Here is a 17,078-nt window from a genome sequence, read left to right as displayed (position 1 = left end):
CACCGTCCTGAATAAGGTAAATGTTGGAAGTGATCACAGAATGGTAAGATGTACACTTGATATAGATGTAGGAAAGGAAAGGAAAAAACTGACTCGAGTAAATAATACAAAGGTCTTTGAGATAACAGAAGAGGAGAAAAAGCAGTATGTACTGGAACTTAAGAACAAGTTTGAGCTTCTGCAGACTGCTGAGGACCAAGATATCGACGAGGAATATTACAACTTTTTGAAAGTGATAAAGCCCAAGAAACCTATAGGGAAAAAGAAATCCAAAGAAGAAAAAATTAGTCAAGAAACACTTGTCATGATGAACCGAAGACGACAAATTCGTCTTCGGTTCATCAGGGAGAAAATTGAGTATACTGAGTTATGCAAAGCCATTAGAAAGAGACTCAGAGAGGACATAAGAAGATTTAACACAAGAAAAGTAGAACAAGCATTAAGGGAAAACAAAGGATTTAAATCAGCAGCCATGAGCAGTAATACAGAAAGACAAATGATACTGAAACTGAAGAATAGCGATGGTGTACTTATAAACAGCAGAGAAGGCATAATTCAAATAGCAGAAGACTACTATAGAGAATTATACAAGGAGCAGGGGAATGATGCCAGCAGTGGGGAAGATGGATTGCAAAGTAGCAACACATACGACATACCCAATATTCTTCCTGATGAGGTAGAACATGCATTGAAGAAAATGAAGAATCAGAAAGCCCCGGGGGAAGATGAAGTTACTGTAGAGTTGTTAAAATTGGGAGGAAGAGACATAACACAAAAACTGGCAAGGCTCTTCACAAAGTGCATTAGAAAAGGTGTGACGCCTAAGCAGTGGAATAATGCAATCATAGTTTTGCTGCATAAGAAAGGAGATAAATCAGAAATTGGAAATTATAGACCAATTAGCTTGTTATCCCACATCTACAAGTTGTTCACAAGGGTCATTACTAACAGATTAGAAAGAATACTGGATGAGAATCAACCGAAAGAGCAAGCTGGCTTTAGGACAGGATTCTCAACTATGGATCACCTTCATGTAATATCACAGCTAATGGAGAAAGCAAATGAATATAAAACACCATTATGCCTGGCATTTGTGGATTATGAAAAGGCATTTGACTCCATACAGCATAAGGCAATGTTTCGGGCACTGGAAAGACAAGGCATTGATACCCCATATATTATGATTTTGAAGAAAATATACGAGTGTGCTACCTCCTTTATTAGACTAGACAAAGACAGTAGGAAATTTAAAATTGAGAAAGGAGTTCGACAAGGAGACACAATATCTCCGAAGCTGTTTACTGCTGCCCTTGAGGAAGCTTTCAGAAGATTAGACTGGTCGCAGAAAGGAGTCAATGTGAACGGAGAGTACCTAAACCATTTGCGATTTGCAGATGACATTGTGGTCATAAGCCATGATCCCAAAGAATTAGAGGAAAATCTTAATCAGTTATGCACAGCTAGTAAGGATTTTGGACTAAAGATGAATATGGCTAAAACAAAAGTAATGATGAACAAGTATGCCACAGAAAGGGAAATAATGATTGAAGGAGCAGTAATTGAAAAGGTGGAGTCATATACTTATCTGGGACAAGTTATTAGCTGTAATAATGATAAATGGCTGGAAGTCAAGAGAAGAATAAATTTTGGATGGATAGCATTCAGGAAATATAGTCACATACTGAAGAGCAATATCCCAGTTTGTCTGAAACGTAAAATAATGGACCAATGTATACTCCCCACCATGACTTATGGAAGTGAAACTTGGGCACTCACCAAAAGAATGGAAGAGAAGCTGAGAACCACACAGCGAAGAATGGAACGAATCATATTGGGAATAAGACTGTTAGATAAGAAGAGAAACACATGGATTAGGCAACAAACTCAAGTAAAGGACATTCTTATCAAAACTAAAGAACTAAAATGGTCTTGGGCAGGACACATAGCTCGAAGACATGATGACAGATGGACTAAGAAAATAACAGAATGGTATCCAAGAGGAGCTAGAAGAAAACCTGGAAGACAAAGGCGGAGATGGATAGATGAAATTCATGAGTTTGTGGGTAGTAAATGGATGTCCAGTGCTCAAAACAGAAGCAACTGGAAAGTTGCTGGAGAGGCCTTCATCCTGCAGTGGATTGAAAATGGCTGATGATGATGATGATGATGACCCCTGAGACCCATAGTATCGTTTATAGGGAGTCCTTCCCATTCTCTTTTGGAGTACTTGGCTCAAGATCATTATCGTGGAGTCTCCCCTGAAGTGTCTTTGTGATCATCTATCAACAATTTTGGGACTTATCATGCAGTGCCTTTCAATATCCTAGTGTCTTGTGTGTAGTTCTGTTAACTTAGCGATTTTCAACCCGTGAGCAATGAATTGAACCTTGACTTTTCTGTTTTCATGAATGATTCAGTCCATTTGGGGCCGACCAGGCTAGCCGGGTGGGTAAAGTGCCTGCCTGACAACCCAAAGGTCGCGGGTTCGATTCCCGCCTCGGGCTTGGATCAAAGTACTGCAAAAACCTTGGGAGGTGCATTATGGCCACAGAAGCCTATGCGCCAACAACTACCAAAAAAAAAAAAAAAAAACCCCAGTCCATTTGGATAACAGAATGGAGCTCAACTTTGTTTCTCATATGTGTGTGTGGTGGGAAGTCAAAAAAAAAAAAAAACTGCAGCCATTATCAACCCACTGCAGGATGGAAGCCTCCTCAACAATTCATGCTGAGGGAAATGGACCATAATCTGCCACGCTGGTCCAGTGCAGGTTGGCAGATCAACCGTATTTAGCAGTCAGGGGCTTGAACCCCAGTCTATTCAAAGAGTGTGTGCTACTACACTCCTGCTCCTGACCACTCGGCTACAGAGGCCATGGGAAGTCAACCGTACCACAATTCATCACTGAGATGTTGCACATATGCTTCTTGGTTATTGCTTTGTAAAAAAGATGTACACATCAATTGTACAACTGAAGGGTTGTACCTCTCTTCAGTTGCACAAATTATCATGAATTTCACCCATTGCATGCCTTTTGAATTAAGAAAACAGATAACACAATGGGACTCCATGTTTGATTGCTTGTCTAAGCAGGTTGCCATGTTTAACAAAACATGCCTGCATACTAAAATCACGTTTTGTTGTGCAAGAACTACATCTCTTTGCTCCTCTCAGATATCACCATTATGCACAATGTGCTATTATCAGTTGCTTCTGTTGTCTTACATTTGGGATAGCCCTTATATATTTGGATATATGATTATATAGGTAGGCGGCAAAATTTTTTTTTTTAAGTTTAGGTAGCTTTTATTAAAAATGTCGAGAAATGCTACTTTAGAGAGCATTTCCAAAGCAAAATTTTTTATATTGTATTTGGGTAAAAAATGATGATCTTGAAATCTTGTTGATTTTCAGTTTGCTTATTTGTATGCATATATCAATATAAAAAAAAATATATATATATATATATATATATTTTTTTTTTTTTTTTTTGAAGCACAACTTCCTGATGTTAGCGAAACTTATGATAATATTGGAAATAAGATCGCCTGTCTTGGAGAAAAATGGTGGACTCGTAGTTTGAAAGACAAAGATAAAGTTGGCATTCTTGTAATTATATATTTGATCAAAAGGACCTTTTCCAATGCAACTGTAAGCTACTCTGTTTTTCCTATTTTCATAAAATGATATAATTAACAGTGTGTACTCTGTTTTATTTTACTATTCTTGCAATTTTTATTAAAAAGCAAAATTTGATTTATTCATGTAAATTACATCTACCATATCAATAGTTTTTAGTGTAAAATATATATGTAAAATAAGATTGTAATTCACATACGAGATGATCAGTTTTTGATTGTCTGTGAGAAAGTCTCCAGTTAAGTGCTCCTGTTCTATGGTGTCATGAGTCTACTGTGACTGGCTCAGTAGCAATCGAACAACCAGCCAAAGGTTAACCGTGGGATAGCCACGTTTGGTTAGCACCTGTGGTGAGTGCTGTATGTGTCTCATCACTTAACTCAGCAATGATGCAGCACAGTGACCCAGCTACAATGTAGAAATAGTAAGATCAATGTCCACATGGACTATTCACCAGGTATTAGCTCATATAGGCTGTGGAAATCTGATGGCTGTCATGGGTATCCATGCTCACTGCGAGACACAAGAAACTGCCTTGCATGGGCATGTCAGCACCAACACTGGACCATCAACATGTGTAAATCTATTGTCTGGTCTGATGAATCCCATTTCCAATTCCTATTGTAGCAATGGGCATACCTGCATTTGGAGAGAGAGAGAGCAACATGACACCACGACACCTAGATGCGTCGTTGATGTTTGGCAGGCTGAAAGAAATGGTGTTATGGTTTGGGGACTGTTTTCGTGACATGCCCTGGGTTCTCTGATCACCATCAATCAGCAGCTTGATGGGAATGTCTGCTTTTCTATCATTGCTGACCAAGTACAGTACATCCCTTCATTATGACAGTGTATCCAGACAATTCTGATGTATATCAACAAGACAACACACTATGCCACAAGGCTCACAGGTTACTAACTGGTTTTGGGAACATGACAATGAATTCTCTGTCCTTCCATGGCCACCCAACTCACCTGATTTCAACCCAGTTGAGCATGTTTGGGACCTACTGGAAAAGGACATTTGATGCTACAACCATCCTCTTGATAATGTGTGGACACTACCAGACACATTGTGCAATGCATGGGTAGCACTAACACAAGACACTCTCCAAAGCCTTCTAGAGTTCATGCTAAGATGTTTATTACAGGCAAAAGGTGGTCCCACAAGGTAGGTATTGGCTAATGCAACGCCAACTCAGTGTATTTCGAAGCTTGTAGATGGAGCTGTGGTGCTGTTTGTTACCAATAATTCTTTAGTATATACAAGGTGATGGTGGAAAAGCTTTTTCATGACATTTTTTTGGGATACTCTTTAGCTACATTATAATATTCTAAATTTAGAAATTAATGAAGAGATTAAATTTTTGCTTCTACGTTATGTTTGTTGAAATCAAACTGTAGTTTTATGATTATTATCATCTAGAAATCTTTTGATTCAATCTAGTTTTACAGGTAGATGTTCATGTCATAAGTTTGTTTATAAAGTTTTAATACTAGCCTGTTTTTCTACTGAATATTGTTATGTTTTGATTCACTTGGTATTATTATTATTAGTCATATGGTGCAAGGAAGCCTGAGGCTTATGCTGCACCAGCCAAAAAAAATTTCTGAGTTACCCAGAGAGAGAGAGAGAGTCAGAAGTAGAAGGGAATCACCAAGAAAGAGCCTCGGTGTGCTAAGCCCATACTCACCAGATGTGTGTCCCTGGGGTTGTCACAGAGAAAACATTAGTAGTATTAACATTAGTAGAGGCACACGATGCAAGAAAGCAAGCCCACACTTTCTTGCATCATGTACCTCTACTAATGTATTAACATAGCATATTTGAGTTTTTTCTGAACAAATGAGGATAATAAAATTTACTTTTTTTTAGAAAGCAGATATTAAGCGTATATGGGCTATAAAAGATTCTTTGTTTGAAATACTGAAACAAGATGAAGACGTAATCGCAGACATGTGGAGTGTTTTGGAGCAGTGTGTGATTTTTTCTTCATATATCATGTTAACAGAGGTAGGAATTAGATGTAATTTTTTTTCTTATTTTGATGTGTCCTACTGTAATTGAACCTGTTTAACTTTTTTCTCTTATGTCTCTAAAATTGTTTTGAGAATTACAGCACCCATCAAAAGAAATTCAAAGATTCCATTTGCTAATATTTTTGGAGGCATTTTCTGTCTGTTTCACATTGAAAGATGATAAAAAGACCTTTCTGTAATGCACAGGTGAGTCATCCAACAACATTTATTCATTAAGATAATTCCCAAACTGTGCACCAGTTTTCCATGTACCAGATGTATGGGCAACAGGCACGGTTTCCCCATGTTAACATCTGGTGTGCAGTTTTAGCAGATAGAATCATTGCACTGTATTTTTGAGGATAATGCTGGTAATGACTTCACTTCAGTGCTGACCAGCAATGTGGTCTGTATATTTTCTAAGTTGTTGTTGTTGTTGTTTAAGGGTTTTAAGACACAAGGGCATCAAAGACCAGGATGTGTCTTTATAGGTTTGTGTCTTATAGATGTGTCTTAAATATAAATAATCATTTTCTAAGTCTGTCTCTTCAGCATGTATGCCAGTCAAATATGGAACCATTTATACACAGAGAAAAATGACACTTCAATTTGAATTATTTTTCGCAGGATAATTTCTTGTAAGGGAGACTTATGAGGGTGGTTCAATAAAGAATCGCCCTCACCTACTTCCACATTAACAGGAGAGATTGCTTCTACAGGGATGGGATACACTTAAATAGAAAGGGTGCAAGAATATTTGCTGATGCTATCGAGGCAGTGTTAGGTGGGTCGGAAAACTGCTAGCTTGGGGGGAGACAAAGACGAATAGATTAACAGTAGCCACTGGCAGAGGTGAAAGAGATTCTTGCACTGCTTCTATTGGAATGAGCAGAAGCCTGAAAAACAAGATGCAGGATATTTCAGAGACTGCTGGGAGTCACTGCGGTACAAGTAAACACATGGGTTGTGTTAGGGTAGCTAAGAATAGAAATAGGTGCATGTATACTTGTGTGTACACCAATGCTAGGAGTTTAGCAAATAAATTTGATGAATTTGAGGTATTGCTCAAAACATCAAAGGCAGATATTGTTGGGATATCAGAGACGTGGTGTCACACAGATATAAGGAATGCAGAACTGGAATTTGGGGAGTACAACGTCTACAGAAAGGATAGACTGGATAGGAAGGGAGGAGGGGTTATGCTATTAGTTAAGAAATGCATAAAATTCAAGGAAGTGAAGCCAGTGGACATCGCTGGACAGTGTAGTGTCGAGTCAGTTTGGTGTGACATAAGCATTGGGAGATCAAAATTGAGAGTAGGAGTGTGCTATAGGCCTAATGACTCTGATGAGTATAATAAGAAACTGTACAGGGAAATAGAGTGGGCCAGTAAATCAGAGAGTCTTATAATGGGAGATTTTAATTTCCCAGATATTGACTGGAATTTGTGTGTTGGTCAAACAGACACTAGCAAGGCTTTTGTGGATTTATTGGATGATTGTTTTCTACATCAGCATGTTCGGGAGGCAACTAGAGGGAGGAATACTCTTGATTTGATTATCAGCAGTGATTCTTCATGCATTAAGAATCTGCAGATAAATGAACCACTAGGTGGCAGTGATCACAGTGTGCTGAAGTGGGATTTACTCAAAGAGGTAACTACCATTAGGGGTAAAGGGAAAGGTTATTGCTTTCGTAAAGGCGACTACGATGGACTGAGACAGTATTTAAATTCTATACAGTGGGACCAACTGATGATGTTACCAACAGCAAATGCAAAATGGGAAGCATTCAAAGAACTTATCTTGGAAGCTACTAGGCTTTACATACCAACTAAGAAATATTGTTCAAGGTTTAGGCCTAAATGGATGTCAGATGAACTAATGAGGCATATGGCAGAGAAGAAACATGCATGGGATACATACAAATTAACACATGACACAGACGCCTATGATAGATACAAGTTGATCTGTAACCAAGTTACAAAGGAGGTTAGGCAGGCGAAGGCAGATTACGAGAAATCTTTGGCAAGGGATGCAAAGAAAAACAGCGAAGAGTTCTTTACTTATGTAAACTCTAGAAGGAAGGGGATGAATCAGATTGGTCCACTTGATATCGATGGGCCAACTGTTGATGATCCTGCTCAGGTAGCTAACAAACTAAATGAATATTTTGCATCGACATTCACACATGAGGAGTTATTTAGCGAGGGGAAAGCCAGAGGTGTATTCAACTCTAGCATTAAGTAGAGAATCTTGTAATAACTGAGAGTAAAGTGGAGGAGAAATTGTTGAAGATAAACACAAGAAAGGCACCCGGGGTGGATGGGATATATCCAGTTATATTAAAGGAGGCAGCAGAGGAAGTAAGCAAACCCTTAGCCATAATTATGAGAGCTTCCTTGGACTCAGGGGAGGTACCCACAGACTGGAGATGTGCAAATGTGACCCCAATTCACAAAGGAGGATCAAAGGCTGATACAAGTAATTATAGACCTGTGAGTTTAACTTCTGTTCCAGGAAAATTAATGGAGGCACTAGTTAAAGAAGCACTGCAGGATCATTTAGACAAGACTTCAGTTATAGCTTGGACACAGCATGGTTTTGTTAAGGGGAAGTCTTGCCTGACCAATTTGATTGGATACTATGATGCAGTCACAAAGGAACTGGATGCAGGGAATAACTTTGATATTATATACTTGGATCTTTGAAAGGCTTTTGATACTGTTGCACATGGAAGACTGCTGCACAAATTGGAGCAGTGTGACATTGGAGGCAAATTGCTGCTGTGGATAAAGGGGTGGCTGTTGGGGAAAAGACAGAGAGTGGTAATCAATGGACACTGCTCGTCATGGACTAATGTTATTAGTGGAGTCCCTCAGGGCTCAGTGTTGGGTCCATTATTGTTTTCTGTATTTATAATTGATATTGATGATGGTATATCAAGCTTAATGTCGAAGTTTGCAGACAATACAAAGGTAGGCAGGGTTGTCAAGGACACTACTGACACTATGCTGCTGCAACAGGATCTGGAAAGGTTGAGCAAATGGGCTGAGAGGTGGCAAACGAAGTTTAACATTGACAAATGTAAAGTACTACACATGGGAAACAGCAACCCCAGAGCAATGTATCAACTCTGTGGTACTACACTGACAGTGGTAGAGAATGAAAGGGACCTGGGGTGGTTGTGCAGGCAGATATGAAGTTCTCTGAGCAGTGCAGACGGGCTGCAAGAGTAGCTCATGGTGTATTGTCAATGATATACAGGAATTTTTCTAGCAGGGATAAGGAGTTGATTATTCCCTTGTAAAAGGCAATGGTCAGGCCACACCTAGAGTACTGTATACAGGTCTGGAGGCCTCATTTCAAGAAGGATGTAGAGCTGCTGGACGAGTACAGAGAAGGGCAACAAGATTAGTGAATGGAACAAAGGGGTGCTCTTACGAAGAAAGGCTTAAGTTTTGCAAATTACAGTGTCTGGAGACGAGGCACCAGCGAGGTGATCTGATAGAGGTGTAGAAAGCCTTGAATGGTTTGAGCATGCTCAATTGCTGATGGGATTCTTCCTCTCGCTCAGAATAATCACCTGAGAGGGCATAAATTCAAATTGAGGAAAGACAGATGTAGGATAGACGTGTGGAAATTTGCCTTTAGCCAGCGGGTGGTTGGTTGGTGGAACAGACTTCCATCCCTTGTCGTGGAAGTTGATAGCCTAAATAAGTTTAAGGCTCAGCTGGACAAGTATTTTGAATGAACAGAGGGGTGAGTTGGAAGTGGTTTTTTTTTTTGGCTGATGCTGCATAAGCTTGCTTTCTTGCATCAAATGCCTCTACTAATGATAATGCTAATATCGCAGAGTCATGATATTTTGTGTGTAGCATCATACATATCTCTATACCAAAGGTGTAAAATTTCAGCCCTGTGTCTTAATTTGTTTTTCTCTTACAGTGCTGAATGTGTGATGAATTTTCCTTAGCGTCATGGAAAAGTTGAAGTCAGAGCTGTAATACGGTATCTGTTCTTGAAGGGGAACTCTCCTAAAGAAATCCACGAGGAGATGACTGCTATTTATAAGGATGAAGCCCCATCCTATGGCATTGTGAAGCACTTGCATAGACAGTTTAGGTGTGGTCGGACATCGGTAGAATCCGAGCCCATTCCAGGTCGTCCCCATTCAGCCATTGATGATAGCACGATCAGAAAAGTGGAGTCGTTAATCATGGAAGATTGCCGGATATCTTTGCATGAATTGTCCCAGGAGGTGAAGATTAGTGTGGGCTCTGTTGAAACAATCCTTCATGACCAACTCCATTTATGGAAATTGAGTGCAAGGTGGATTCCCTGATTATTGACTGGTTTCCCGAAGGCTGATCGACAACAGAAATCACAAGAGTTGTTAGCCCTGTACCAAAAAAAATGAGGAAGACTTTTTCTCTTGTCTAATCGCTCAGAATGAAAGTTGGATACAACATTTCGACCCTGAAAGTAAAAAGCAGTCCATGGAATGGCAACATCATGGTTCCCCACTCCCAAAGAAGGCAAAGGTCCAAGTGTCAGCAGGAAAGATCTTGCTGACAGTGTTTTGGGATGAGAAAGACATAATAATGACTGATTACCTGCCGAAAGGTAGAACAATTACAGGTGCCTATTATGCCAACTTACTCACAAAATTACGGGAGAAAATCAAAACATGTAGGCGTGGCATGTTGTCCAAAGGAGTGAGAATGCTTCAAGACAATACCCCAGTTCACACTTCTGAAATTGCAACAACACAAGTGGCCACTTGTGGATATGAAATACTGCCCCATCCAGCCTACTCACCCAATCTTGCACTCTCGGACTTCTTCTTGTTTCCTTCCCTCAAATCATTTCTCCGGGGGACGACCCACTTCCCTGACAACGAGACACTCATTTCTGCAACAGAGACATGGTTCAAAGACCAACCTCACCACTTCTACAAAAAAAGTATCCGTAGCCTCATCCATCAATGGGAAAAATGTGTAAATCTGCACTGTTGCTATGTAGAGAAGGACTAAAACCTGTGCCAAGAATAAATAGGGTAGCACCTCTGCAGCTAGGTTAGGGCGATTCTTTATTGAAACACCCTCGTAAATGGCTTCCAAAAGCACAATTCTGTCAACTATAAATTAATTTTTAGAAAGAGTGTATATCGACAAACCACAAACATTTTATTTAAAGGAGAATATAGAGATAAAAATATCACTTGTGAAACTGCCTTCTCTTGGGGGGGGGGAGAAGTAATATGTTTAGAAATGGAAAGCTGTGAATTTGCATTGAGTAACATTTCCATGTATGATACCAACTGTATTTATTTTGTTATCCAATTAGTATTATAATGGTTAATGATGCAAGGAAGCAGGTTTTTATTTCATCTGGAAAAAAAAAGCTATCATTCATATTATCTGTTACCAAAATGTGCCTATCCAATTCTGCTTTGAACTTTGCCAGACTGTTAACCTCAACCACTTTAGCAGTTGTTCCATTCCATTGATCTAATACACTGCCTGAAAGGAAACTTCATGATATCCAACTTTCTGTTACTCACCAAAATTTTGTATTATGTCCTCTGGTTCTTCTCTCTTCTATTAGTCAAAGTATACTTCACTGGTATATTTTACTGATTCCCTTCAGAGCCTTATACATCTCTACCAGGTTCTCCCCTCCTCTCCTGCCCAAGATGTCTAGTTACCAAGCTTTTCAGTCTGCACTTTCTAAGACATTCTTCATGTGGACATTGATAGCACCCCTTACCAATCACATTGCCCTTCTTTGAACACTTTAGAAGTATTATGTCTTTCTTCAAGTGTTTCCTAGAACTGAACACAATATTCTAAATGCAGTCTCACCATCATTTAATGCAAAGGGACAATGTCATCCTTTTTTCTGCTTGCAAAGGTTCTATATATCATATACAGGACATCATGTATCTTCCACCTTACTAGCTTCCTGTTTACACTGCATGGAAAATTTCGTATCTGATTGAATTGTAATCTCTTAGTCTTTTTCATCCTGGACCACTTTTAACCCCACTCCTCCTAACTTGTAAATAACTCATTGATTCTTGTTGCTTAGTTGCAAAACTTTATATTTAGAAGTATTAAATTTCAGTTGGCATTTTTCTGACTGTATATGCAACCATTCTGAAGCATCATTTTGAAACAAAGTGGCTTCTTCTGGTCATTAACTACCTTCCTACCTTTAAATCATCAACAGCTTTCTCCTCGTCAGTGTCATTAAAGAAGATAAACAGAAATGTCCCCAACACTTAACCCTGAGAGACTCCACTTGCACTGGCCCACCCTGAGTTACGTTCATGTATGACTATTCTCTCTCTCTCTCATCTTCTAGCCAGCCTTTGATCCAACAAAGGGTCTTGCATTAATCCCAATTTGCTCCAGTAATAATAACATGGAGGGCCATATCAAAAACTTTACTGAAGTCAAAATAAATAATATTGAAATCGTTTCTTGCATTCAACCATTTTAGCATTAGCATTAGTAGAGGCATATGATGCAAGAAAGCAAGCTTATTCAGGATCAGCCAAAAAAAAAAAAAAAAAAAAAAACCCCTCTCCCATTTCACCCCTCCGTTCGTTCGAAATACCTGTCCAGTTGAGCTTTAAATTTGTTTAGGCTATTAACTTCAACAACAAGTGATGGAAGTCGTTTCCACCAACCAACCACCCGCTGGCCAAAGGCAAATTTCCGCACATCTATCCGACATCCGTCCTTCCTCAATTTGAATTTATGCCCTCTGAGGTGATTATTCTGAGAAAGATGAAGAATCCCATTGGCATTGAGCATGCTCAAACCATTCAAAGCCTTATACACCTCTATCAGATCACCTCGCCGGTGCCTAGTCTCCAGACTCTGTAATTTGCAAAACTTAAGCCTTTCTTCGTAAGAGCAACCCTTTGTTCCATTTACTAATCTTGTTGCCCTTCTCTGTACCCGTTCCAGCAGCTCTACATCCTTCTTGAAATGAGGCCTCCAGACCTGTATACAGTACTCAAGATGTGGCCTAACCATTGCCTTATACAAGGGAATAATCACCTCCTTATCCCTGCTAGAAAAATTCCTGTATATCATTGACAAGACACCATGAGCTACTCTTGCAGCTCGTCTGCACTGCTCAGAGAACTTCATATCTGCCTGCACAACCACCCCCAAGTCCCTTTCATTCTCTACCACTGTCAGTGTTGTACCACAGAGTTGATACGTTGCTCTGGGGTTGCTGTTTCCCATGTGTAGTACTTTACATTTGTCAATGTTAAACTTCATTTGCCACCTCTCAGCCCATCTGCTCAACCTTTCCAGATCCTGTTGCAGCAGCATAGTGTCAGTAGTGTCCTTGACAACCCTGCCAACCTTTGTATCGTCTGCAAACTTGGACATTAATCCCGATATACCATCATCAATATCATTCATAAACACCGAAAACAACAATGGACCCAACACTGAACCTTGAGGAACTCCACTAATAACATTAGTCCACATTGAGCAGTGTCCATTGATTACCACTCTCTGTCTTCTGCCACTCAACCATCCCCTTATCCATAGCAGCAATTTGCCTCCAATGCCACACTGCTCCAATTTGTGCAGCAGTCTTCCATGTGCAACAGTATCAAAAGCCTTTCTAAGATCCAAATATATAATATCAAAGTTATTCCCTGCATCCAGTTCTTTTGTGACTACATCATAGTATCCAATCAAATTGGTCAGGCAAGACCTGCCCTTAACAAAACCATGCTGCATCTGAGCTATAACTGAATTCTTGTCTAGATGATCCTGCAGTGCTTCTTTAACCAGTGCCTCCATTAATTTACCTGGAACAGAAGTTAAACTAACAGGTCTATAATTACTTGTGTCAGCCTTTGATCCTCCTTTGTGAATTGGGGTTACATTTGCACATCTCCAGTCTATGGGTACCTCCCCTGAGTCCAAAGAAGCTCTCATAATTATGGCTAGGGTTTTCATACTTCCTTTGCTGCCTCCTTTAATATAACTGGATAGATCCCATCCACCCCAGGTGCCTTTTTTATGTTTATCCTCAACAATCTCTCCTCCACTTTCCTCTCAGTTATTACAAAATCATCCAGCTCACTGCCAATGTTTACTTTACCTACATCATTCTCCTTCCTGAATAACTCCTCATGCATGAATGTAGATGCAAAATACTCGTTTAGATTGTTAGCCACCTGAGCAGGATCCTCAACTGTTGAACCATCAATATCCAGTGGACCAATCTGATTCATCCCTTTCCTTCTCGAGTTCAAGTATGTAAAGAACTCCTTTCTGTTTTTCTTTGCATCCTTTGCCAAGGATTTTTCGTAGTCTGCCTTTGCCTGCCTAATCTCCTTTGTGACTTGGTTACAGACCAACTTATATCTATCATAGGCTTCCACGTCACCCATTAATTTGTATGTATCCCATGCATTTTTCTTCTCTGCCACATGTCTCATTAGTCCATCTGACAACCATTTAGGCCTAAACCTTGAACAATATTTCTTAGTTGGTATGTAAAGCCTGGTAGCCACCAAGATTAGTTCCTTGAATGATTCCCATTTTGAGTTTGCTGTTGGTAACATCATCAGTTGGTCCCACTGTATAGAATTTAAATACTGTCTCAGACCATCATAGTCGCCTTTACGAAAACAAAAACCCTTCCCTTTACCTCTGATGGTAGTTACCTCCTTGAGTAAATCCCACTTCAACACACTGTGATCACTGCCACCTAGTGGTTCATTTATCTGCAGGTTCTTAATGCATGAAGAATCACTACTGATAATCAGATCAAGAGTATTGCTCCCTCTTGTTGCCTCACGAACATGCTGATGTAGAAAACAATCATCCAATAAATCCACAAAAGCCTTGCTAGTGTGCGAGTGACCAACCCACAAATTCCAGTCAATATCTGGGAAATTAAAATCCCCCATTATAAGACTCTCTGATTTACTGGCCCACTCTATTTCCCTGTACAATATATTATTATACTCATCAGAGTCATTAGGCCTATAGCACACTCCTACTCTCAATTTTGATTTCCCTATGCTTATGTCACACCAAACTGACTCGACACTGCCCTGTCCATCGATGTCAACTGGCTTCACTTCCTTTGACTTTATGTGTTTCTTAATTAATAGCATAACCCCTCCTCCCCTCCTGTCCTGTCTATCCTTTCTATATACATTGTATTCCCCGAATTCCAGTTCCGCATTACTTATATCTGTGTGGCACCACGTCTCTGATATCCCAACAAGATCTGCCTTCGATGTTTTGAGCAATACCTCAAATTCATCAAATTTATTTACCAAACTCCTAGCATTGGTGTACACGCAGGTATACATGCACCTGTTTCTATTCTTAGCTACCCTAACACAACCCATGTGTTTACTTGTAACGCAATGACTACCAGCAGTCTCTGAAATATCCTGCATCTTGTTTTTCAGACTTCTGCTCATTTGAATAGAAGCAGTGCAAGAATCACTTCCACCTCTGCCAGTGGCTACTGTTAATCTATTAGTCCTTGTATCCCCCCCAACTAGCAGTTTTCCGACCCACCTAACACTGCCTCGACAGCATCAGCAAAAATTCTTGCACCCTTTCTATTTAAGTGTATCCCATCCCTGTAGAAGCAATCTCTCCTGTTAACAAGTACAGTCCAGGCTGAAAAAAATTCTACCCCTTGAGCCTTGCACAATCCCTCCAGGGCCGAATTGATCGACAAGGCTCTCATCATATACTCCCTCCTATCGTGTCTGGGCAGAATTGCAGACAATTTCAAGTTCAACCCTAATTCACGGCTTTTTTTCAAGTGACCTGTACTTGCTAAGTAATTCCGCCGGTCTCCTACTCTTAATATCATTAGTGCCAAGTGTACAACTATATCACCTTTTGTGCCCTTAAAAGATGATATCCGCTCTACAACGTCATCAACCTTTGCCCCTGGCAGACATACCCTGGTCCTATTCCACCTATCCTTTTTACAAAGCATGTTCCCCGTTTCCCTGACAATAGAGTCACCAACAACTACTAGTTCCTGTGGGACCAGCGCATTCTGCCTAGGGGGCTGCCCCTGTGTTGCCTGATGACCAAGTGCAAGCTCTGGCGTTGATGTGGGCAGCTGAGAGCTTGATGGGCCCCTCAATTTATTTCCTTCGAGGGCATCCACCCTGTCCTTCAAGGTCTCATAAAGGCCCATAACAACGCTGAGTTGTCGCCTGATTTCCTTGCACTCCTTACATCGTGCACACACAAAGACATCCCGCTTGGCAGTATCATGTCCCGTACCCGACTGCTCCGCAAACATCAAGCAAACAGTGCATTTTAATAGACTGTGATTCAGAGGGCAACTTCCCCCCTCAGTTCTCCCCTGAACCACAGCACTCCCATTAGCTTGAGCCTTTTGCTTTGCTGCTCTGGTCAGAGTCATGATTCCAATTTAATTCAATAAAATTTAAAACAAAAATTAAATCCTTAAGTTATATCCCAAAACAGTTATGTTATATATATATATATATATATATATATTTTTTTTTTTTTTTTTTTCGGTATCTAGTGTTCCCTTTATACAACTTCCGTATCACGTGTACCACTATAGTTATGTATTAATTATTTGTTACGATTAAGTCGTTATATATATTTATAGAGTTAAAAATACAATTTAATTGACAATAAAGTTTATCAAGATTAATAGATTTACTGATTAATTGACAATATTATATTATGCAGTATACTACACTAAGCTTATGCTATCGTGTAAAAATGGCGGGAATTCACGAACGGTATTTCTACGGACTCGTAAGTATTGATTAGCTTTGAAATCTCGCTATCTCAATTTAGAATAAACTAATTATCCTGTCTAGGTGTATAATGTACTTATAGAAGATAATTTGATATAACAATTGGTTAATAAATCGACTAAATTTGGTTAAAAGACCTCTCGTTCAATTTGTGACCTCTCGTTCAATTTGTATTTTATAACTTCATCTCAAATAATTAAACTAGATAGGTCAGGCAATACTTGCCCCTTCACTAACCCACACTGAGATCCATTAAAAATACCATACCTATTGAGATGGTCTTGCATTGTAATCAGAGATGCCCATGATCTTACCCACCAGTATAGTGAAAATTCATGATGAGCACTATCCCAGCAATAATCAAGAGTAGATTTTCTCTGTAGAACACTGAATTTAGTTATTTTCAAAATATCTTCTATTTTCTATAATTCACCTATCCCATTGTTTTTCCCATTTCTTAAATATAAACAATCTCTTTTTCATCGAATAAAATAATTAGCCTAACCTTTTAAATCAGCAGATTTTTTTGATTGATTTTGAGTAAAAGAAATGCACTTCTAAAAAGAACTTTGAATTTTATTTTAGAATAATAGAGAATA

General features: G+C 39.5%; 1 protein-coding gene across 1 annotated transcript in view; it reads left to right on the top strand.

Annotated features, from left to right (window-relative positions):
• Positions 1-17,078, top strand: part of LOC150081312 (condensin-2 complex subunit G2-like) — a 162,876-nt gene that overhangs the window by 17,161 nt on the left and 128,637 nt on the right. The window contains exon 4 of the mRNA XM_090380160.1: positions 3,497-3,609. Within this exon, the coding sequence (XP_090236286.1) occupies positions 3,497-3,609 (113 nt within the window). The remainder of the gene's footprint in view (positions 1-3,496; positions 3,610-17,078) is intronic.

The sequence above is a fragment of the Mastigoproctus giganteus genome, chromosome 8 (genome assembly GCF_048544385.1).
Source record: "Mastigoproctus giganteus isolate SK-2022 chromosome 8, ASM4854438v1, whole genome shotgun sequence".
NCBI lineage: Eukaryota > Metazoa > Arthropoda > Arachnida > Uropygi > Thelyphonidae > Mastigoproctus > Mastigoproctus giganteus.
The sequence above is the reverse complement of the archived record's forward strand: the minus strand, read 5'-3'. Positions and strand labels throughout refer to the sequence as shown.